Genomic DNA, 23,015 nt, shown 5'->3' with positions numbered 1-23,015 from the left:
TACTAAAACAAAACCAAGGCTCGATCCCTTTTCACCTCTGTCACCCCCAGAATCCTCGTAGCAGAGCCCAGGGTGCTGTGCTTGCTGCCCCCTTGTCCCCTTGAGCTCGCAACAGCTCAGGCTCCCACCACATGCATTTGTTTTCATGTGATGCCATTCCACCTGACTTCTGTGTTTTCTGGATTATCCCGTGTGGGGAAGACATGTGTCTGTTCATAGACCACAAGCCCCAGGTGGCTGGGCGACTGGCCAGTATTTCTGGCTGCAGTGGTGGCCAGGACCTGTGGTTCTGCCAAGAGCCCTAAAGAGGCAGCAGTAAATACTGGCCATGCCCTTGAGTGGGAATGCATTTTGGTTCTCTTGCTTTCTCGCTTGCATCTTACCAGACAGAGGAGTAGAGCATGCAGGCAGGGGCGCTGGGCAGGGGAAGAGTGGGGTGGGGTAAAGGGGCAAAGCTGACACTCAGGCTCTCTTTCTCCTGGAGGCCCAGGGTGAGCAGTGGCCAGTGCTGTGCTAGCAAATGTTTAACAACTAGCTGTCTCCCCCAAAAGAAAAAAAAATACAACCCTGCTCTCTGTAGTGTTTGCCGGTTTCTGTGGCATCCGTACTCCTACCAGAGCCTATTTCAAGCTCCCACGGCCACACCATAGAATGTGGAGTTGGGAAGAGATGTGTACAATTGGCTCTTTCAAGCTGTCTGAGACAATTCCAGCTCACCACTGGTGGTACCCCTCTGTCCCCAAGTCAGGGGCTGAAACACTCCAGGAGCAGGCCTCCTAAGTAGCCCTGGTGACCCCCAGACTGCCCTGGCTGGGAATATAACAATTTGTCAGTGCTCGCAGCGTGAAAAGGGTCCTCTCTCAAAATGGCACATCCCAGCATGGCTATTCCAGGGCTTCCAGGTTCCTCTAGGAAGCCCGGGAGAACCTGGCTTGAGGAAGGAACCCTGGACCTCCTGCCTGCCCATCTCCAAGAGGATCCTCATGGGCACCTGCTGTGTCCTGGCACCTCTGACTGTGCCACTGTTGCCACTTTGTTGTATATGCATGGAGGATGTGGTTCTAGAGTCCTGTGGTTCTAGCTGCCGTCTCACCTCAGTACATTTCTTCTATAGCACGAAACGGGGGAAAGTCCCCGAATTTCCAATGTGAGCTTGGGGATCATCTTATAGAACAGTAACTGGAACAGTGGAGACACCAGTAGTTCATGCCCTGCCACTGCTTAGCCTGAAAGCCAAGAGAGTCTGGTGAGGGCTCTGCCTTTGGTTGGTACTTGAGGTAAATGGTTATCATCTGAATGGTGAATCAAGAGGCAGCTTCCGGCAAAATCAGTTGCCACGCTCCCTGCTCAGGCATCTGTGAGAAGGTCACACCCCCCAATGGTTCTTCATGTTCAGCTTGCTTTGAGATCCATGTCTTGGCAGCATGTGAGAGCATGGCAGGGCAGCATGGACTTGTGCTTGGCCAGCCGAGAGAGAGTGAACATGGAAAACCATTTAATCAACCAACATGTGTTTGTTTTCAGTAGACTACAGTATTTTTTCTTATTTTCACTTCTCTTTCTCTCCTTTTTTCTTGTAACTGTGCTGACTTTGTTTTTGTATTTCTTTCATACCCTTTTCTGCATATCATCTTTTCTTTCTGTTGTGGCTTCATTCCATTTTCTTTTAATCTTATCTTTTGGTTCTCCTCTTTTTTCCATCCTTTTGATGAATTCCATTGCATGTGTCTCTTTTTTTTTTTTTTTTACTTCCTTTCCCTTTTCCTTTCTCCCAAACTTTTTCCTTTTCACAGCATTGGAACACGGGAGGTAGTCACCCAGAAGAACTTGAGCGGCCTGGTCCCCATCCGAGACTTAAGACTAGACCCCAGCCTCCTCTGTTCCATCCCTTTATTAGCTCTGAGCCCCAATTTACTGATTGCGTGGCTCTGTCTGAGCATAGCATACCTGGTGGCCAAATTGCGTTGCAAATGAGTATCATTACAAAAAATTAGTAGGAAGTCACAAGAAAAACAAAAGTGCCAGAATATGTACAGCCACCGGGTACCTAACTGGACAGAAGGAATGTGCCAGAGCGTGGTCTGCCGAGAAATATTTCATGCCTTACAGTTTGATGTTTTGTTGTTCTGAACTGTATACACCTGCCAAATTATTTCACCAAGAGGACTTGTTCGTTTATATTCTGTAGAGTTTTCAGTGCTTGTAACATGTTTCTACAGTGCCCTGTTACTGCCTTGTTTAGCTGGCCTGGAATTACTTGTACCAAATCTCTTTCCTTCTGATGTAAAACTATTGATTACCTGTATATCTCATGATGTGCCCTGTTTCCAAGAGAAAGGAATTCTGTCTGAAAAGTATTTGTATATTTGATACTATTCTTTAAATGTACTACTAACCTTTCCTTTCCTTTTGAAGAGAAATGAAAAGGATAGACGCTTTCTAACTGGCTCATCTAGAGAAACCTATTTAATAGGACATGTACTTTCTGCTTTCATTTCAAAGCGTAGTCCCTTAAATTACAGTAGCAAACAGTTTGCAGAATCATAACGTTTCCTTGCTTATGTTTATTATTTCCAATTTGGGATGACACAAAGCTGTGAATACCAGAGCACATTGTACCAAGTGAGGCACATGAAGAGAACCTATTGCAGGTGACTTTCGATTTGCTCCTTTAGCTCTTGGAGGATCATTAAGTGATTCCAGGAATTAATTAATATAGCAACCAAAGGCTGCTGAAGTTATATACATTTACTTTTCTTTTGAAAAATTGCATCTTCAAATTTCACATTAAAGTCCAGACATCTTTTCTCTCTTACAAATCAAATGTGGTTAATAATGAAAAAAAAAACAAAAGAAAGAAAAATGACCGAAAAATGAGGCCTAACTTTTGGGCAGTTGTGCCACCCCAGATGGAGCTTTGAGACAGCGAGCTGCTTTGGTTTCTGCTGTTATCACTCTTAATTTTAACAAGGCATTGTCCTAAAATGAGACGACTGTGACCTTCACATTCACATTTGGCACAGGGGTAATTGTGCACCTTTGAAGGTAACAGAATAAATTAGGGGGAATTTGCACAGACCCTATGTAAGAAATACTCAGTGGCTTCTGCTTTCCAGTTCAAATTATGTTGTGCTTCTGTTTTTGACCTCCAGCTGCTTCTTCATACACTGTATTTATGAAAGTGGATTTCTTTTTACCAATCTAGAAAAATTAGAGTGAATTTAGAGAAGCTGTCTTTTCCAGAAACTTGACACCCATGCATGCACACAAACTCAGTCCGGCACAAAATCTGGGCTCTCCGTCCCCCTCCCAGGACTTCCAGAACTTCCTCTGGATCCCTCTGGTTTGGCATCAGATCTGAGTTGGGTATTAGGAATTGTGAAGCAGTCAGCAATGAATGACAAATGCTGGGCTCAGACTTTAAGCTGTGACCTGGAAGCTGCCCTCCCTACACCCTGGGACCCCCTTCTTGCCTGGACTTCTGAGCCCTGCAGGAGCCTCAGGGCAGGTGTCACACCTGTGGGTGAATCCAGCCTTCCCACAAGAGGTGCTGAGTGGTCGCTCTGTCTTTCCTGGAAGAAATGAGGTGGCTGATCTGTGCACAGCGCCTGGCATCCTTCAGTAGGGAGTCTTTCACTGAAGGCTAAGTGATCGGTGATGTTAAGTCGTGGCAGTGTGACACTAGTCACTAGTGAGGTCCCGTCCAGTCTGTGGTTCTCTGAGAGGTGCGTTCACACTGGCCCTCCTTTAGATCGAGGTGCACGCATCAAGTCTCTAAGACTCTTCTGTTTACTTTATTTGAAGTAGGGAAGGTAGACTCCATAGTCCATTCAGTTCCTGTCCCTGCTCGGGGTAAAGTGCTCCTGACGCCCTACAGTGGTGACACGTGCTTGTGGCCACATCTGGGCCAGGCGGACATGCACAGATGAGGGAGGCCTTTCTGACTACAGACAGCACCCCCTCCTCTTCTCCGGGCCCACGGGGGCTTCTCTGTCACACTCCAGACACTCCTCCCAGAACCCGACACACAGGAAAGGGAGGCTGTGCCAGCTAGAGAAGCCCCTCCCGGGGGACCTCATGGACACCATGGCCTGTTCCTTGGCTGTCGCGGTACAGCCAGGCCTTCCTGCCCGGTGTAGGTTTGGCTGTCAGGTCGAGAGAGAAATGGGATGGAAGGGAGAGAGAGGATAAGGTTCTTTTTCCTCTTCAGGGCCAGGTCAAAAGGCAGTCGATTCTAACTCTGCAGGCATGAGGGGCAGCCCGAGAAAGGACACCGTGAGATCAGTCTAGGCTGTGGGTGCTGGCAGTGGTTTTCTTTAGAATATCCCAGAAAAGAGACTCAGTATGCTTGCCCCTTGTGGCGAGTTTTAATGTCACTGAGGCCTTTTACTCATGAAATCAGGCTAAATATATATCCAAAATCTTTTCTGCTTTAGTGAGAAATAGGCAGGATGAAACAAAGATGGAAGGATGATTCAAGAAGGGAAGTTGTTGATGTTTGGTGATGGTGTTCTGGTTGCTTCTAGGCTCATGCTAGTGCTGAGACCTTGTCGATGGCAGCCAACTCTAGATGCTCAGGATCACTAAGACACCAATGCATCCAGATGAGTTCTAAGGTGGAAGGGTCCTGCTGGAAAGGGAAAACCAGAGTGTCCCTAAAATTAATTGTCATTTGGGTTTCCCTTCTAACTTTTATTTAAAAAACATATGTCCTTCAAAAGAAATAATTTATTGATATAATAAAAAAATAACCTTATAGCTTTGAGATAATTAATTCCCTTGTTCTAAAATCTATCCACAACCTTCTCAATGTGTGTAACTGACTCCCCAAAATTACGCAGCCAGTGTGCTCCATGGGAGCGTTCTCCTTAGCGCAGAAGGCCGCCTCCGCAGCGGGAAGCGCTGTGCCCACAGCACGCCCTCTCCTGCTCTCCATCCCTTGGTCCCAGCACTGGGCAGAGCTTGTGGAAACAGAAACACGCGATGATGGTGTCAGCGTGCCATCAGCCCCACCGGGCAGATTTTGTAAATTCAAATCATTCAAACGTTTGAGGAAAAGTAAATACAATTTGCTTCAAAAATTAAATTGAAATAAAAGTGTAATCTGGATTATAACTTCATGTATAATGTATTTAGCCAGCTAAACCAGTATTTAGCTTCTTTAACACATAAATAAAAGATAATGTTGAAGTTTACAAATTATTATTCTTCGCTCCTCAAAGCAGTTTGGCATTTACTGGTGGTAGGTGGTTTTTGAGAAGTGTGTACATTTATATATAAATGGAAAAGCCATATCTGAAATAGTCCAATAATGTGAGCGCTTCCAAAGATTAAACAAGACTAACTGTGCATAGGAACCTATAGCTTCTGCTTTAAATGGAATTATATTTTTATCCAGTTATTGGATGTTAGACAGACGTGGTCATTATTTGCTCCAGGGGCTGCCTGCTCATATGACATAGGCGTTCAGCTCAGATGATACACATCTAGCTGAGGGCCTGAGGCTCTGGTGACAAGAAAGCATTCTTGGGTTCCTAAATTATGTAATAACAAGCAGGTGGATACTTTTCTAATACCTGAGCTTATCTTTTGAATAAAATTAGTCTTACCAAAAATATTTTACATGTTCTTGATAATGAGACTGTCGTTTTCACTTGAAAAGCCTTCAGCAATTGCCACTGATATTTTTTTAAAATGCATGACATATGGTCTTCATACAATGTGAAATATTTTTTTTAAATCACTGTTTCTTGGTAACTGCAAATTTTACATCTCATAAGGGGGATTTTTTACTAAATTTCATAACTAGTTGATTTAATTGCTAGTCTTAGAATAATATAAAAATATAAAGTTATACTATGCTATAGGAAGTCATTTATATTTAGAATCACTTTTGCCTGTTAATTTTATGTCTACACCAGAACATTTCCCAGAGAACTCCTCTGATGCTCTCATTTGGGAATATGAGGCCTGCCTGATGGCTCATCCTCCTCTTCAGCATTTGCTTTGCCTACTGGGTTGCCATGACAACCCTCCATCAAATGCAGCAGGAGATGATGCTGGTAGCAGATTCTCTAGGGAAGGGCACCTGTGGGCTCTCACTGGCTCAGTGGCATTCTTGTGAAAGGCGACCACAATGAGGGCAGCCCATCTGGAGAAAGTGGGAGGTTGGCTGCCACCAGGAGACCTCGGTGGGGCCACTCCTTCATGACACTCCAGTCCTGAGAGCCATGCAGGCCCACTGGATTGCTCTGCACCCAGCACAGCTGGCTCCTAGGTGGAGACAGCATGTCAGAGCAGCGTTCTCAGCCAGATGGCTTGGCCACACGTTGAATCCTACAAGGAAAACCAGCATTTTGAATTTGAGGTGATTAACAGCTGTTGCTAATATAGAAAAATGTAGCTCTTTAAAGGCTTTTCTAAGAGTAGTGCTATTTAATTTGCTGTGTAACAGAACCTTTGAACCACTAGTTATAATAGAATCCTCAATAACTAGACATAAAATACATGAAACCACCAACTTAAAAAAAGAAGTTTGCTTCCACTTAGATCCAGTGCTGCGTTTGGAAGTGCACAGCTTGCAGTCCCGTACAGCATGTGTCCATGTCTGTGCTGCTTGCCTGCCTTGTCCAGAAACCCCACGTCACATGTGTATTGTTGTAAATGAGTCTGGCACCCATTAAGATTAATCAGCCTTTTTTTTTAATGCTATGAAAATAATCAGTTCATTTCATCTTAGTTTAAGTCTTTTCTTTTTTCCTTTTTTACTGCTGTCATTTCTTGTGCTTGTTTTTTCCCCAGTGAGGGTTGTCGAAGAGAAAATACAATGAAGAATGTTGGAAGTCGCAAATATGCATTTAATTCCCTGCAGCTGAAGGCTTTCCCCAAGCATTACAGGCCTCCCGAAGGGACTTACGGGAAAGTGGAAACGTGAACACACGCTGCCCTCTGTTAGCTGTTACATAATAAATGTGGGTACCCTCTAGTGTCATATACGAATTCTTCAAGAAGACCTGAAGGATTGGTTTTTATTTTTGTGTTTTTTAAAATATTTCACTAAAGAATCTCTGGAGCATGTTTTTTTCCGTTGGAATCAATAGGAGGTAATGTTTGGCTCAGTAGTGTGGATAGTAACGACCGCCCATCTCAGTAGCCGTCAGCTGTAACCACACAGATGTCATCAGTAGTTACCTGTACGAATCAAGCTAGGTATGTCTGAAACGCTCAAAGACTTTTTTAAATGCCCACTTAGGCAGCTGCTCACTTCACTTATTTTTCTACTGAGTAACTCAAAATTGAGCATTGAATTACAATCTACTTTTTAAAAATCTGAATGTAAAACAGTAAATAATATATTAAATAATTGGATTCAGGACAGACCAACAAATGTTAAATGTTAACCCAAGTTTTGGGGAAGAAACTAGCTCATGCGGCGAGAGCAAGTGTTTTCTCATGAAGTATCCCATCTGTACCACCACAGTGAGGCCAGCAAGGGGGAGCAGAGGTTGTCACATCAGCCTGAGGACTGTATTAGGGGACAACACTGCAGAGCCACTCGCAGTGGGGGCCACTTCTGTCCCTAAGTTATAGAACAGGGTGTCTGCTTGAGAACATGAAGCCAGGGTCTCCTGTCCTCCTCAGCTCCATGTCTGTCCCACCGCGCCCCCAGGGCACGTCTCCCCTTCTCTGGATGTCGAGTTCTGCCACTCCAGGGCCTCACATGTGGTCTGTCTGATGCCTCTCTGACAACAAGGGAGGTTTAATGCGTGTGGATAGTGGAAGCCTAAATATTTTCAGAACAGATGTCCTTTTGTGGGTTCCCCAGTTTATCCTCTCCTAAAAGATAATACAATCATGTTTGAATGTCTGATGAAAGTGTTTTAGGTTTGCAATAATTGTTACTGTCCTCTTATTCTGTTATGTAAGATGACTATTGAGAAAGTTGAAATTATCTCCTAAAATGAGATTTTGAAAGGGATTAATGGGCCATAAAACTTAGGAATTTCATAGAAAATTATGTCTGGTCATCTATTATAAGATGATAATGAGTCTTATCTGCACATAGCAGAGTTTTTCTTAGTTTATATGTTTTATCAATTCTGTTTATCATAATTATTATGTTTACATGTTATTTAAAAGGCTGTAAAAAAAATATATGTGGCACATATTCACAATGCTGATCCTAATGGTTTGTGAACCCTTAGGAAATTCCTGTATCTAAAATTCTAGATATTATTCTTTCAGCTCCTTTAGAAAACCCACTTGGAAACATGTAAGAAACTTGGGCCTGGGGAGCTGAGACCCAAGGCAAGATCACCCCTTGGTAGGGACAAGGGTGGGCAGCCGGTGAGGCTGGAACTGGATGACCTTCCAGAACCCTTCCTACTCAGAAGTCGGTGCTCAGAGCCTGCCATCTCCTGATGCCCGCTGCGGGGGAAGTTCCCACTGGTCGAGTGTGAACTGGTGTGGAGGATGCGGCAGTAAGGGATGGCTGCAGCTCACTGTCCCTCTTGTAGCCAGAGTTCACTGTGGAGGGGCGAGGCCGAGAAACTCTTGTCCACCAAACCCGTTGCAGAGGTGGCAGCAGCTGGTGTTGGAGCTTCCTGTTGTAAATGTCAGTCCCTGTTCAAAGACAGTTTGTTTCCAACATGGCTGGTTAACCTGTAACCTCTCCACCATTTTATTTAATTCGTAATTTTTTCTAGTATCTATATATTTCCGTCTTTTCTCATTTTAACATCACTACCTTTTAAGAAATTCCCTTGTTTTTTAAAATTAAATGTTACACATACTTTATTCAGAATTTTTTTGTCTGAAGAGCATTAAATACCTGCATTTATCAAAAGGGGATATAGCCATTGGTGAGTCATCTGTTGGCAGTTTTGCATGTGGCACATTTATGTGAATCTTCTCCCCATTTTGGCTTCATATTAGGGATCACCATAAAACTCTAAGACTTGGCTAATCGTGTAGAAAATATTCAGGTTTCAGTATTCTGTCTGAGCATTACTATCAGGCTCCAGTGTGACAGTCTCACAGGGCGTTGCACACGTATACGCTCGCTGGGCGGGGGCGTGTTGTCCCCTCGAGGGGGCCAGCAGCTCCTCGGGTCACCTGGGAGCTCTGTGTGTTCAGGTGCAGGAGGAAGGCAGTTTTACAGGTTACCAGACAACAGAGGGTCCATCTTGTATCCCCTGTGAGGCCCATTTAAAAAAGCGTTGAGACATTCTGGAAACCCGATGGGACGCGGATTCTGCCAGAGCGCCTGTAGCACAGTTGCCTTTGGTTTCCTTGAAAAATGTACAAATATTGTATAATACAGTTTGTCCCTCCACAATTGTATTCGCCAAGCTTAGTGCATTAAAGTACTTTTATTTATTTGTTTGGGGCAGTATTAATATATATAAACATATAGTTACTGTTTTATATATTCTGAGCTCATTCAGAGCCATGTATGCTGTAAATGTGCTCGTCTTTAGAATGACAAATAATAAATAACTGACAACAGTAAACTTGGCTTCACCTGATTCATTCTGTTACGTTAGAAGGGCTCGTTCCGTGGCCGGCACCTGACTGGACCATCATTAATGGGCACTGCGTTGAGCGCTCGGGGCTTTGTACACATGGGACTGAGAGAGATTTCTGTTTTATAACCTTGTTTCCACTTCATTTGAAGTGGAGGGGCAGCAGGGTGTGGGATTAAGAGCAGGGACTTCAGCTTCAGACAGACCCACCTCCCAGTCCCATTTTGCCACTCACTAGCTGGTGACTCTGGGCAAGTTGTGTGCCCTCTCTGAACCTCCATTTCCTCATGTGCAAAGTATAGACTCAATGGTATAGTCATCTTAAGGCAGTTGTGAGCTGTCTTGGCATTAAACGTTCATAAAATGTTAGCTGTTGTTACTTTCCCACGTCCATAAATACGGGTCACGTCTTCTCCGCACCGTTGCCTGGTTGTCTGTTGTGTGACTTGTTAAATGTGGTTCCGTGAGTGATGAGTGACTGTTGTAACAGGACTGCATCCTGCACCTTTGCACCTTTTCTAGGCACTTGTACCCAATGATTTCCTTTGGATAAATTCTTGGCAGTAGAAATGTACAATTAAAGGATAATTTAAATGTTTTAAAATTTTTAAACTTTTACTATTACCAAAGTTCCCCCAGAAAGGGCACCGGTAGCATGCGCCTTTTCCCTTCATTCTCGTTGATGCTGGAAATGGCACCTTGTTTCAATTTCTGTTCATTTGATTCCTGTGAAAACTGAACATCTTTTATACTTTTACTGATATTTCTACTTTTGTGACCTCACTGGAATGTTGGTCTTTTCCATATGGATTGATTTTAATAGATAATATAATAACCCCTTTTCATATGTTGCAGGTTTTTTTAAAACCATTTGTCGGTTGTCTTTTTTTTTTATGGCAGGGGGTATAGAGAAGTTTTAAATTTTTATCTAGTTAAATACATTGGTCTTTTTCTTTTTGATGCTTGTTCTGAAATCATGTCCTGGCTTAACCACTGAAGGTGACACAGCTGGGGCACCCCGTCCTTGCCCATGAAATGGGCCCACGTGGTGCTGTGAATTCGAGGAGGGACGGCACTAGCCTGTGCCAGCCTGGGTAGAACGCCCCCTCCCCATTCTGTGCTGGGATTTGGCAGATAGGTCATAACTTTGTCTTCTTTTTATTAGAGCTGTCACTACGCAGGCTATGACACAGATTGCTGAGGGTGGAGGAGCAGAATATCTACACTTCAGATTCCCCCTGGGACCCTTCTGGCCTCAGCACTATTTGTAGTGATTCCTGCCTGCGCAAGGCTTGCAGTGGGCCTTTTCAGCCAGGCCAGGCAGTCAGCATTCAAATACAGACCGTTATGGTGCTATCACTCTCTGTTGTACCACTTAACAGACAAAGAAAAGCTGAGACAGGTTAGAGAGGATGGGAAACTTGCTTGTTTCCACAGCTAGGAAGAAGATACCTAGGTTAGAGAGATGGATGTGGAAAGACAGAGCACTTCATTGCTTCCTCCTCCTTGCCATTTGCCTCTCCCTTGGCTTCTGTGGATTCACTCACTGTCCTGGTTGTCCCACCTCGACCATCCCTCCTCACTCTGATTTGCTTGTCGTCCTCCACCCACCACTACATTGTGGTGTGCCGCAGGTTTCCGCCCATAACTTTCTTCTATCTCACTTTGGATGCTCTTCCTGAAAAGTCTTAGCCAGCCATTCCTATGGAATAAATTACCACTTATTTGCTAATGACTCCAAAATTTCTAGGTCCATCTCAGACTCTCTCTAGGTTCAGAACCATCTGCACATCCAACCACATCCTAGTCATTCTACTTGAGTGTCTGAGGGTATCTCAAATGCAGCATGTCAACACCAAACTCATGCAATCCCTCCTCCAAGCTGGCTGAGCCCTCTTCTGATAAGTGACCCTGGGGTCCACCCTGGGCTCGTCTTCTCCCTTCCCCTCCATATCCCATCGGCCACTAAGATCTGTACCTCTTCAGAATCTCTTTAACACATCCCATGATTCCATCCACACACTCACAGCCTGGTCTGTGTCTCCTCTGATCTGGACCACCACCCCTCGGCCTTCTCGTTCCTCCTTCAAGGTCCGTCTCAGTCATGCCCTCCTCTATGGAAATTTCTCTCCACAGAGTGAGTTGGCCTTTTTAAAAAAATATTTTCCCACATTCAGTTTGGACTATATGACTGTTATGTGTATCCTGTCTATCATGTTACCTTTTACTCTATCCAGCATGTTGTTACTTTGTGTTCACAGCAGCAACTGTAATGCTTGTCACAAAGGAGCTACTCAGAAAAGTTTATTGAATGAAAAGATGAAGAAATGATTGTTTTTTGGTGTTCATTTGAAATCTTTCCTATTTCAGCACTAGACCTTGTTGCTTTTCTCTATATATAATCCTTTATTCTAAACACATCACAAGGAGCCAAATTCAAGAGGCTCAAGGGAGAAGGCAACTGTAGGAGCAGAGTGTGGCCAACACCAGGACAATGGTTTTCTCTCAGGGGCAAGCAGGAGGGTCTCTGAGGAAAATCAGGCATAGCAGGAGGTTTGTACAATGTTCTGTTGATCTGAATGCTAGTTACAGGATGATTTATAGTTGTTTGTTAACATGATACAAACTTCCTATGTACTTTTCTGTACGTCTGCTACATTTAACCATAAAATGTTAACCTATCACTCAATGAACAATCTGAAAAGAAAATTAAGAAAACAATTCCATTTCCAATAGCATAAAAAAGAATAAGATACTTAGGAATAAACCTAACCAAGAAGGCAAAAGTCTTGTACGTTGAAAACTACAGAATGTTCCTGAAACTAAAGACGAACAATTAACGGAAAGACATCCTGTGTAAATGAGTTGGAAGACTTCATATTATTAAGATACCAGTGTATCCAAAGTGATCTGCCAATTCAATATGTTCCCTATCAAAATCCCAATCGTGTTTTTTTGCATAAATAGAAAAATCCATCCTAAAATTCATATGGACTCTCAAGGGTCCCTGAATAGCCAACACAATCTTGAAAAAGAACAAAGTTGGAGGTCTCACACTTCCTGATTTCAAAACTTAGTACAAAGCTACAGTAATCAAAACAGTGTGGCACTGGCTTAAAGACCAACGCAATAGAATAAAGGGCCCAGAAATACACACCAGCACACATGGTTGAATGATTTTTGACAAGAGTGCCAAGGCCATTCAGTTGAGGAAAGGACAGTCTTTTCAACAAATGATTCTGGGAAAACTGGATATCCACATGCAAAAGAATGAACCTTTATCTTACACCACATACAAAATCAACTCAAACTACATCAAAGACCTAAATGTAAGAACTAAAACTATACAACTCCTAGAAGAAAGCTTAAGGGAAGAGCTGCATCGGCTTGGACAATGATGATCCAAAAGTACAGGTAACACAAGTAAAACAGATAAATTGGACTGCATCAAAATGTAAAACTGTGCATCAAGGAACACAATCAACAGAGTGAAAAGAAATGGGAGAAAATATTGGCAAATCTTATTATCTGGTAGGGGCTTAATATCTAGAGTATACAAAGAAATCCTAGAACTCAACAACAAAAGAGCAAACAACCCTATTTAAAAATGGGCAAAGTACTTGAATAGACATTTCTCCAAAGAAGGTGTACAAATGGCCAACAAATGCATGAAATGAGGAAATGATGCTCCACATCAGAAGAATGGTGGCTGCCAGGCGGTGGGGGGACAGGGTAACAGCGAGTTGTTTAAGAGAGTTATAGTTTTGTAGACTATCGTTTGTAGACTGTAGTTTGTTTAATAGAGCTATAGTTTTATAGAGTTCAGTTTTGCAAGATGGAGAGAGTTCTGGAGACCGGTTGCATAACAAGGTACTTAACACTACTGAACTATATACTTAAAAATGGTTAAGACAGTAAATTTTACATTATATTTTACAACTAAAAATTTTAAATATATAGTTACTAATAAAGGTATCAAGTTATTTTTTTAAATGGATCATAGACATACATGTAAGCTAACACTATAAAATTCTTACATGAAAACATAGGAATAAATTTCCAGAAGCTTGGATTAGGCAATGGTTTTCTTAGGTACATCAAAACAAAGAAAGAATAGATAAACTGGAATTCATCAAAATTAAAAATTGTGCTTCAAAAGGCAGCATCAAGAAAGTGAAGACGGGCCGGTCCCGTGGCTGAGTGGTTAAGTTCCCGTGCTCCGCTTCGGCGGCCCAAGGTTTCGCCAGTTCGGATCCTGGGCGTGGACATGGCACCGCTCATCAGGCCACACTAAGGTGGCGTCCCACATGCCACAACTAGAAGGACCCACAACTGAAATATACAACTATGTACTGGGGGGGAATTTGGGGGGAAAAAAAGCAGAAAAACAAAAAATAAAGAACTAAACAGGACAGACTGAATAAAAGAAAGTTTTATTCTAAACTTTCCCAATAGACATTTTCTCCCCAGGCTCCAGGTTATTGATTTTAACAGTCCCATCAGTGGCCTTCATAATATTCACAAAGGATGTACAAACTGTGTCATTTGGTTGAGGAGTCAAGTTTGAAAATAACCATCTTTCCATTCTTTGTGCTTTAGAACAATTCTTAAAACACATTATGCTCCTAGCTCATAAGTGTTCAATTAAGAATTTTTTCTAAAAATAACTTAGAGCAAGAAAATCACTTACTTTATACATATTCAAAAACAGAACCCATCGTTTTCTCCAGTGTTCCAGGGAGGGAAAAACTGGTCCAACGTAACAGATGTAGCAAAAAGTATGTTTCCTATTTTGGCTTCTCTGTTTAAATGAAGAGAAAATCCTTTGTTGATTTCATCTTGGTTTGAACATAATAGCATCAATATCCTTTTCTTCCTCTGAATCTTGATCTGGCATCCAACTAAAAATAAATGAAGAATTGAATCAGATTTTGTTAACATAATTAAATAAACACAACTTTGGTAAGGGGTGTCACTACATGAGAGAAATAAAACAGTTTCCAGCACAATCAAAAAGTCAATTGTCAGAGCCAGCCCTGACGGCCTAGTGGTTAAAGTTCAGCACTCTCACTGCTTCAGAAGCCCAGGTTCACATTCCGGTCAGAGAACCACACTGCCTGTCTGTCAGCTGCCATGCTGTGGCAGTGGCTCACACAGAACTAGAATGACTTATAACTAGGATATACATGTACTGGGGCTTTAGGGAGACCAAAAAAAGGAGCTAACAGATGTCAGCTCAGGGTGAATCTTTCCCTGCAAAAAAAAAAATCTAAAGCTCCTTGCCATTTGCCTTCAAGGGAGCTAGTAATTAAAAAAAAAAGGCAATTGTCACAGCTACCAAAAAAACCGAAAATAATAAAGATGGCATTAAAAACAAAAGTTCCATTAAGGTCACAATAAGGATTTTCTTCTCAAGTAGAATCCAACTTACATTTATCTTTTTCTCTGAACTACACTCAATGTACGTTCTTGCAAACAACTTTCTAATTCAGTTTTGTGTGGGTTAACATTTAAATGTATTTGAAATCCTTAAATAGCAACTGAAAAAAGAAGAGAGAGCCCTGAAAAATGTTAAGTGACACATAGCCATTTGGGAATTAAAAGTCCTTAAATTACCTACTTATAGGATGACAGCATGTTCTTTGACTTAAGCCTCACGGTGAGGCTGCCTCCTAAGGGTAGTGCCATAGGGTGGAGGGTCCTAATGTCAGTATATAAGGCAAAACTGCACAGAGTCAATATCACTCCCTAGAAATTCTACAGGAAGGAGATAGATTATTTGGATAGGTTATTAATAATAGATATTATATCTATTTATATATCATTATTAATAATAGAGTATTTTGGAGATAGACGCTATTAATGAATCTAACACAGCCAGTGTAGGACAGACACCCATTTCTCCGATCACTACACGAAGTAGCTAAAAGTATATTTTCAAAAAATTAATAATCTTTAAACACAGGCATCATAATCAGGATGATGAGATGCTTATACTACGACGACACAGCTGACTCAAACTTCCTAGCTCACCATCATTCTGGGTTATATACTCATTGTTTGAAATATTAAGCAAAATTTCTAGCACGATTTAATTTGTTTTGGGTTTTTGCCAACCACATATAAGTGAAGTTGCGTTAGCTAAGTGTGACATGACTCCACTACCTTGGAGGACTAATTGTGAATCACAGTCTTGGTGAAAGGCTGTAAGAATGTATTACTCTGCTAGAAGGTTCCCTAGACGGCTCTCTCCAGCGTCAAAGTGTAAGTGGAGCTCTACCTTATACTGATTGTTAGAAATGATCAGAGGCACTTTTATATTTTATTCAAGATTATTATAAATTTCTGCAGAAGGTAGATAAATTGTGAAAAATTTTTAAATGTTCTGATTTCTTATTAAAGTTTTTGGAGATCAAAGACAGCTTTCAGCAGGGAATTCCAGGGAGTTAATTTACAGTCACTGGATATGATTGGATCCATCCAACATGATTAAAACTCATCTCCTACACTATTCTTTATGACTTCTCAGTTATCTAAACAGGATTTGAAATTCTTGAAAGATCTAAAGGCTTGCATTTTACATGTGGTATCAAAACTATGTGAGAGAAGACAAGAAAATCCCTCTTTTTTACGATAAATCATAGGAAAATATGGCAGAGAACTGTGTCATTTGAAAAAGGACAAGACAGCATGGCCACATTTAATCTAACTTCACACCTCCCTGGATCTGATGAGACAGCAAACATGCTCAAGTTCTTCGTGTGGCCTCCTGGGTCATGAATGTCCTGTATACTTGGCTTCTCCTGTCAACAAAGGGGAGGGATTTGCAGTGCAATTCCTAAACAAACAAAGCAGGTTTTAAGTTCAGATTATGGCTTTCCTTAAAGGGATGTTCCTTTTCTCATTTCATACTTTCTTTTTACAAAGAGAAGGCTCTCAGTTTCCATTCCAAACATCTCTGTTAGATCTCTGAAATCAAAGAATGTCAGAGCAGAAACTTTAAAATTCGTAATGTCCTCTTAGGCTCTCCTTCCACTATCCATCACTCTACCAATTCAAACACAGATACTAACGTTGTCTCCTAGTCACATCTACACATAAGGCACAGCGCCTACACCTCAGACCTCCACATTATGGGTTTGTGTACAATTGCCAAATGACCTGAATTCACAGTGACCAACACCAACTTCTCCCCATTTAGACTTGCCAAGACTTGATTCTCATACTTTCAGAAATTCATAAAGATCAGCAGCTGCTGTTAGCATAGTGGCAGAATAACAGAACAATGAGCTCTGGTTTTTCATGAATGCTACCTAACCTTAACTCAGTGGAGGAAGAAATAGCATCTACATCCTTTCTTCCAAATGATGTCACTGCAACCTATTTATAATTACCAAGTCATGCACAAATTTAACTCCATACAGCTAATTTTTACCCTAAGCCTTTAAACATCTTAAACCACTTACCATTGACCTTTTACATTCAAAAAATGAGTATTTCAGAGCTTTGCAGTTTCCCTCCTTCAGACACTGCCGAGGGGACTTTCCTTCCTACAACACACAAAACAATATAAATACTTTGGAAATTTTCTCAGTACAAAATAAATGTCCTTCTAAAAATAGCTCTTTTAAAAATAAGTTAAACAAAAGAATAGTAAATTATATAAGAAATAGTTTTAATTCATTTTGACTGTTGGTGCTTACGGAGAAAAGGACAGAATAAAAAACAAGTAAAATAATTTGGGGGCCCTGAAAGGTGATCTTGGGTTCTTGAAAACACTGGTTTCCATGGGATACTTTTCTTTAAAATGTTATATAAAAATCTAGACACTATTATCTTCAGCTCCTTATGGGGAAGAAAGGGAAAGAGTAAAGGTGAAAGTAGTAACGGGGTTTCATCAGTGTTTTTAAAACTTTTACACTCAAGAACTCCTAAAGACAGAGAAGAAAGTAGTGTGTGTTGGAGGAGGAAGTGGGCAGAGCACAGCAGGGAGTAGGGGGGAGAGCCCGACAGCTCTGCAGCTGCTTGTATGAGAGGTCAGGCCGCTGTAGTGGTGATTGGGAGGGTTAGTTCTGGAAGGTAGTGTCAAGTGGCTTTAAAGTCTCCGTTATATCCTTTTAATGCAAGCAATTTAACTCCAGAACATCTCTGCATTTTCCCACCCCCTACCCCCAGAGTCAAGTTCTCTCTTCTGAGAAGCTCAACTGAGTAAGAACTGGAAGAGGAAAGGGAGATACGAAATGAACTTACATGCATTTGTGACAGGAGATCTGCTTGGGCCTGATGTGAAATGAACTCATCTTTGAGCAGTGAAAGCTCAAAAGGAGTTTAAGAAGAAAATTGGATTAAACCATTCCCTTTCTGCCATGAAGGCAGGATGCTGCCACAAGAGTGTTCACAGGAGAAATGCTTATTCTGACTCTTACCAAATAAGATTTCTTAAGAACTGTAACCATTAAAAATCAGGCTTCACAAAGTACAACTGTGAAACGAGGCAAGAGCTAAAATTTAGTCGTATTTTTTTTCAAGGTAAAATGAATGGAATGAAAATGCTAACACTACCTCTTCATTATTTTAAAATATTTTGAATATACTGCCATAAATTTAACTTAACACAACAGCACTTAAAATAATACTAGCCGCCTGGAAGCGCCGACACCGTCTAGTTCACAGTCCAAAGAGGCGAGACTAAAACTGAATTGCAGCGAAATTTGTTTGAACACCCTACTAATCTGTCTAGTAACTAAACCCTTACAAGGACTAATTTATATTAAAAATTCAGAACAGTCCTAGGTCAGTTTGTAGGAGGTTAAAAAATAGCTACTGGATATCCCTGCCTACACTGGGCTTTAACACCAGGGAGGAAAGGGGACGCGTGCAAATAGGAACTGGCAGCGTGAGCTCCTCACAGAGCAGGGGGACGTGCCAGAGGCGTCACAGGGAGAGGTGCTAAGGGGGCTCGGCTTCCGGGAACGTAAATATATAAAACAACATCTGGAAAAGTGGATAGAACTTGGATTTTTTGAATCACCTGAGGCTTAATGACATCAAACTATGATTTGCAATTCATGAGAAAACAAGGTCAAAATCTTACATTATTACTACTATTAAAGAAACTGCTTATAAACATTAGCCTTATGCAGTGCCTGACAATATAAAGGAAGATCATGAAGTCGTTCCACTCATGGTGAGTTCCAATGTAAAATCAGTTAAGCAATTCTGAGAATAAAAATGACCCTGTTCAGTGTTAACTTTAAAAGCTCAAACAGCCAGAATTAGGTGCCCTAAAATCAGAAGATTTTTAGTGCTGGTACTAAACACTTTAGATAGATGTTAATGACATAGGCTAGAGTACTACTTAAATAGAAAGATCTGGTGCGTTCATGCACCAGGAAAGATTTAACCCAAATTTCACCTGCTCTTCATCCTCAGGGACCTCCTCTCAAGCAGATTTTGCCACGTCGATCCCACCGCTGCAACTGCCTCCCAAACCTCTATTTTGCAAGTGCCAGTCACCCTCCTAGTTTTTACTGTGGAAGAAGCTGCAAGGTACCACATCTGGGACATTCCTGATCCCCGGGGATCTTGGCCCCTTTCTAGTCTTTATGTCTGCCTTGGTCCTAGATTTCAACTGCCATATGCATCAGTGAATCTCAAAAGTGAATCAGAACAGAGCAGTAAGCTGCCTTGCGCTATTGGGTTCCTCCCCCAAACTCTGGAACGAGGAGCTGCTGATGGGGTGTGTGTTGTGTTGCCCACATGAACAAGAGGAGGAAGATTTTAAAAGACTATAACTATACAAAAGATTATAAACTGATGCTTCCTCAAAATGTATCTAAGATGCCATCTTTTTCACACGCTTTAACCCATACTGCCAACTGCATAGTGGGAAGATCCATCTAGATACACTAAACCTAAGAGACAAATGTTAATTCATCTTCCTCTACCTCCACTCCAAATGGCAGACTGCTACTTGTTGCTTAATATCCACTCTTCCTTTTTAAAAACTGGGGCATGGCGCCGGCCCAGGGGCACAGCAGTTAAGTTTGCATGTTCTGCTTTGGCAGCCCGGGGTTTGCCCATTTGGATCCCAGGTGCGGACCTACACACCGCTTGGCAAGCCGTGCTGTGGCAGGCGTCCCACATAAAGTAGAGGAAGATGGGCATGGATGTTAGCTCAGGGCCAGTCTTCCTCAGCAAAAAGAGGAGGATTGGCAGCAGATGTTAGCTCAGGGCTAATCTTCCTCCAAAAACAAAAGGGGGGGGCATATGGCTGGGTTAGACTTTCCAGTCACCCTTGCAGCTGGGTGTGGTCATGTGACTAAGTTCCAGCCAACGGAATATGTGGGGAACCAAAATGTAAAACTTCTGGTTTGGTCCTTAAAGAAAAGTGGCTTGACCCTCTTCCCCACTTTACTCCATCACGTTACTAGGCCCGATGATGTGGAAGCAAGGCAATCTCGGACGACGAGTGTGAGAGTAACATCCTATCTCCCATCACAGTGCCTGAAACCACAACATCCATGGTGTGTGGGTCCATGGAAGACGGAGAGGAGCTCCCCCAGGCCCTACTTATAGGCCCAAGAGCAAAAGAAAGAATTCCCTCTCTTGTTTAAGCCACTGTTACTCTGGGCCTCTGTAACATGTACCTGAACTTATAAGCTAACTAATACTCTCCCAAGCTTATTTGCCTTCTGAGGTCAAGATCAGTGATTCCCAAACACACCTGTGCCCAAGAATCAACCTGGGATACTCTTAAATTATTGGGGCGGGGGTGGGAGGTGGGGGGCAGTGGAGTCTGTACTTCTTAAGCTCTCCGCCCCCATCTCCAGGTGATTCTGATGAAGAGTCAGCAGGTCTGGAAGCTGTGAATAGTCACAAAGGAGATAACTTGTGACTGAGGTTCCCTGGGCAGAGTTTCAAGCTTTTTGACCCCCCAGGAGTTATAAAATCCTAAGAGGTCTGTCCAAGAGATGCCTTTTGAATCTCTTCCTTGCTTCTCCTCTCCAGCTGCACTGGAGTTTAGCCCCTTATCACCATTACCCTGAGTCTCTCTGAGCCCCTACACTTTCTTGACTACCTCCCATCCCAGCAGCTAGAACTAAGTATTCGTTTATGTTGAATTCCTCCCCAGAGTGAGGTCCAGCAGCTTTTGAGCTGAGTTAAAAGACTGGCAAGGAGAGACTATAGCATCCACCTGCCAAAAGATCAGATTAACTTCTTTATTCAAGGAGCTAAGGAGTCAAAAATCTTATCAAAAATGAGGTTGTCACACAGAGCAGGCACAGATCTCAGCAGAACTTCCCTTGGTCTTCAGGGACCCTCTGGGGCACCGTGGGCTGTAGCTGCCAGTAACAGCATCTGAGGAGGTAGGATATTGTCCTGAATCTGCAAAACTCAATGTTTTGTCTCAGTACTGCCCTTTTACACTCCAGCTGAAGTCACAATCCAGGACGCACAAACAGTATGCACTTCCATTTAAGGGACTGTTCATAAACATAAGGTTCTGCTAGTGACCAAATTCAGCATCAATAGGGCCACCTACTCAATGAGGGAAAAGCAGAGTTTGTGCCATGTGTCCTGGGCACTCACTCTGCCTACAGCTTTCTGGCTCTTCAGAGAACCAATTTCTACACAGGAACGAATGTGTTCCATTCATCTGTATGTCCTCTAAATTAGGCTTAGCATTCAAATGTTTGCTAAACAAATGAATCAATCATTGCAAGACCAACTTGGTACTCTCCGTGCCACCAGCATCCTCCTCCACTCCCAGAGTTTCTCTCCTCAGTCCTACTCTGTGAACTTTATTCCCTTGATTGCTCACCTCCATGGCCTTCCTGATGCTGAAAGTCAGGATAATATCCAAGCTCCTCACTCTGACAAACAAGAGCCTTCACACATGGCAACCTTCCTCTCGAGCCTTCTGTCAGGTTCCCCTTCCTCCAGGCCCCCATGTCTCCCTCACTCTGCACATGCTCTTTCAGCTTCTCCCAAAACCACCACAGCCCCCACTCCTTTACTCAACCTTTAAGACTCAGATCAAATGTCACCTCCTCTGTAAGAAGTTTCCAAACACTCAAGCAAAATAAGTTGCTCTCCACTGGGCTCCCCAGGCATTCTGCTCCTGCATCTACTCATTAAACAAATATTTACTAAATGCTTACACAGCCCTTATCACTCACAGGAATTTAGCCCCTGTTTACATCTATTCTTCCCATCAGACCAAGCTTATGCAGGCAGCGACTGTAACCGATACATCTTTCTATCACCAGTGCCTGGCATCACGCCTGCCACGTAATAGGCATTAACTAGGAGCTGGCTGAATATGAAGCAGCAGACTGGAAACAGCCCTGGACAGGGCACCTCGGTGTCCGCATCTGTATAAAGAAGTTGGATGAGATAACCTCTTAAATTCATAACAACTCTGAAGTTTTACTAGACCTGGGAGGCCAGTCGGGCTGGCTGCTAATATCAGTGAACCAAACGTAAATCGTGAATTAGTAGAAACAGTGATATAGCCTCATGGTGGATGTCCACTTTGGGGTAGTTGTCTTTTCTTTGAAATAATAGCAACTTCCTGAAATTACATCTCCAAAAGCAAAAATAACTGCACACAATCGATGGCCCTCTCATCAGGCCTTTGCGATTGGAAACTTGTGCTTCAGTTGGGCTCCAGGACAGAACCCAGGGCTCCAGGCAACTCTGCACCTCAGCGCGTGCCTCAGGGCGTTCAGACGCGCTCCTGAGAAGTCCTGTGGCTGCAGTGAGGGAGGAGTGCAGGGGAAGCAAGAAACAAAATGGTGAAAATACGAGCTGCCTCATTTACACCTTACCCAAGAATGTACAGAACTGCAACTGAGAAACAAATTCAAACCAACACAGGGCAGAGTACACGTTTAGCCACAACTGAACAGGGAAAGGAGAAATTACTAGCCAAGAGTGTACCAGGTTTATGTAATTCTCTGGTAATTCACTCTACAGAGTCTCATTTTCTAGGGCGCAAGAAACCCATTATTCTCCTTTACATCTCCAGAACCGAGGAGAGCGGCAGCATTCAATAAACCGAAGTGATTGAGCCGGAGTGGTTTACTCCTTACAGAAAACCCTACGGGGCGGTATCGTTATCTCCAATCTAACACCGGAGGGAACGAAGGCTGCGACTGCAGATCTGCCCAAGTTCCTGAAGTTGGAGCTGTGGCCGACACCTAGGACGGCTATCTGGGTCACGCGTCTTGACGGCCCCCGCGGGCCGACCGCGAGCCCTCCGCCGGGCACCGCCTCCCCGTTTCAGGCCGCGCTACCTTGAGCACACAGTCGGACCGCAGCAGACAGGCGCCCAGGTCCTCCTTCACGCCCGCGCACGCGCCGCCCTCGGGCTTGTCCTCGTAATACCGGGGCATGGCTGCGCCCCCAGCCCACGGCGTCCCGACTCGTTCACAGCCACTACAGCTGCGACCCGAGCGGCTCGCGGCAGAAGGAAGCGGAAGCCGA

The 23,015-nt window shown here is 43.0% G+C and overlaps 2 protein-coding genes across 11 annotated transcripts in view; one reads left to right on the top strand and one right to left on the bottom strand.

The window, feature by feature from the left end:
• INPP4A (inositol polyphosphate-4-phosphatase type I A) overlaps positions 1-9,512 on the top strand; it is a 132,506-nt gene extending 122,994 nt beyond the window's left edge. For 5 of the 10 annotated variants that reach the window (XM_046660891.1, XM_046660890.1, XM_046660886.1 and 2 more), the window contains one exon: positions 6,802-9,512. In XM_046660891.1, coding sequence (XP_046516847.1) covers positions 6,802-6,934 — 133 coding nt within the window. In that variant the 3' untranslated portion in view covers positions 6,935-9,512. The other 5 variants (XM_046660882.1, XM_046660888.1, XM_046660887.1 and 2 more) reach the window with 1 other exon arrangement.
• A 4,426-nt stretch (positions 9,513-13,938) lies between these two features.
• LOC124238868 (cytochrome c oxidase assembly factor 5) lies at positions 13,939-23,009 on the bottom strand. Its single transcript, XM_046660060.1, has 3 exons — positions 22,826-23,009; positions 16,991-17,074; positions 13,939-14,425 (listed from the first exon to the last, which is right to left on the bottom strand). The coding sequence occupies exons 1-3, from the start codon at positions 22,922-22,924 to the stop codon at positions 14,384-14,386; spliced, it is 225 nt and encodes a 74-aa protein (XP_046516016.1). The 5' UTR covers positions 22,925-23,009; the 3' UTR covers positions 13,939-14,383.
• Between the last annotated feature and the right edge of the window lie 6 nt (positions 23,010-23,015).

The sequence above is a fragment of the Equus quagga genome, chromosome 5 (assembly GCF_021613505.1).
Source record: "Equus quagga isolate Etosha38 chromosome 5, UCLA_HA_Equagga_1.0, whole genome shotgun sequence".
NCBI classification, from domain to species: domain Eukaryota; kingdom Metazoa; phylum Chordata; class Mammalia; order Perissodactyla; family Equidae; genus Equus; species Equus quagga.
This window is presented reverse-complemented; position numbering and strand designations above follow the sequence as displayed.

Bases quoted from the DNA above. Each gene is read 5' to 3' on its own strand.
- LOC124238868 (XM_046660060.1), bottom strand. From the start codon at position 22,924: ATGCCCCGGTATTACGAGGACAAGCCCGAGGGCGGCGCGTGCGCGGGC. The intron at 17,075-22,825 runs GTAGCGCGGCCT...TGTGTGTTGTAG, and splicing joins GGTCCGACTGTGTGCTCAAG to GAAGGAAAGTCCCCTCGGCA. The intron at 14,426-16,990 runs GTAAGTGGTTTA...ATTTATTTTTAG, and splicing joins TTGAATGTAAAAGGTCAATG to TTGGATGCCAGATCAAGATT.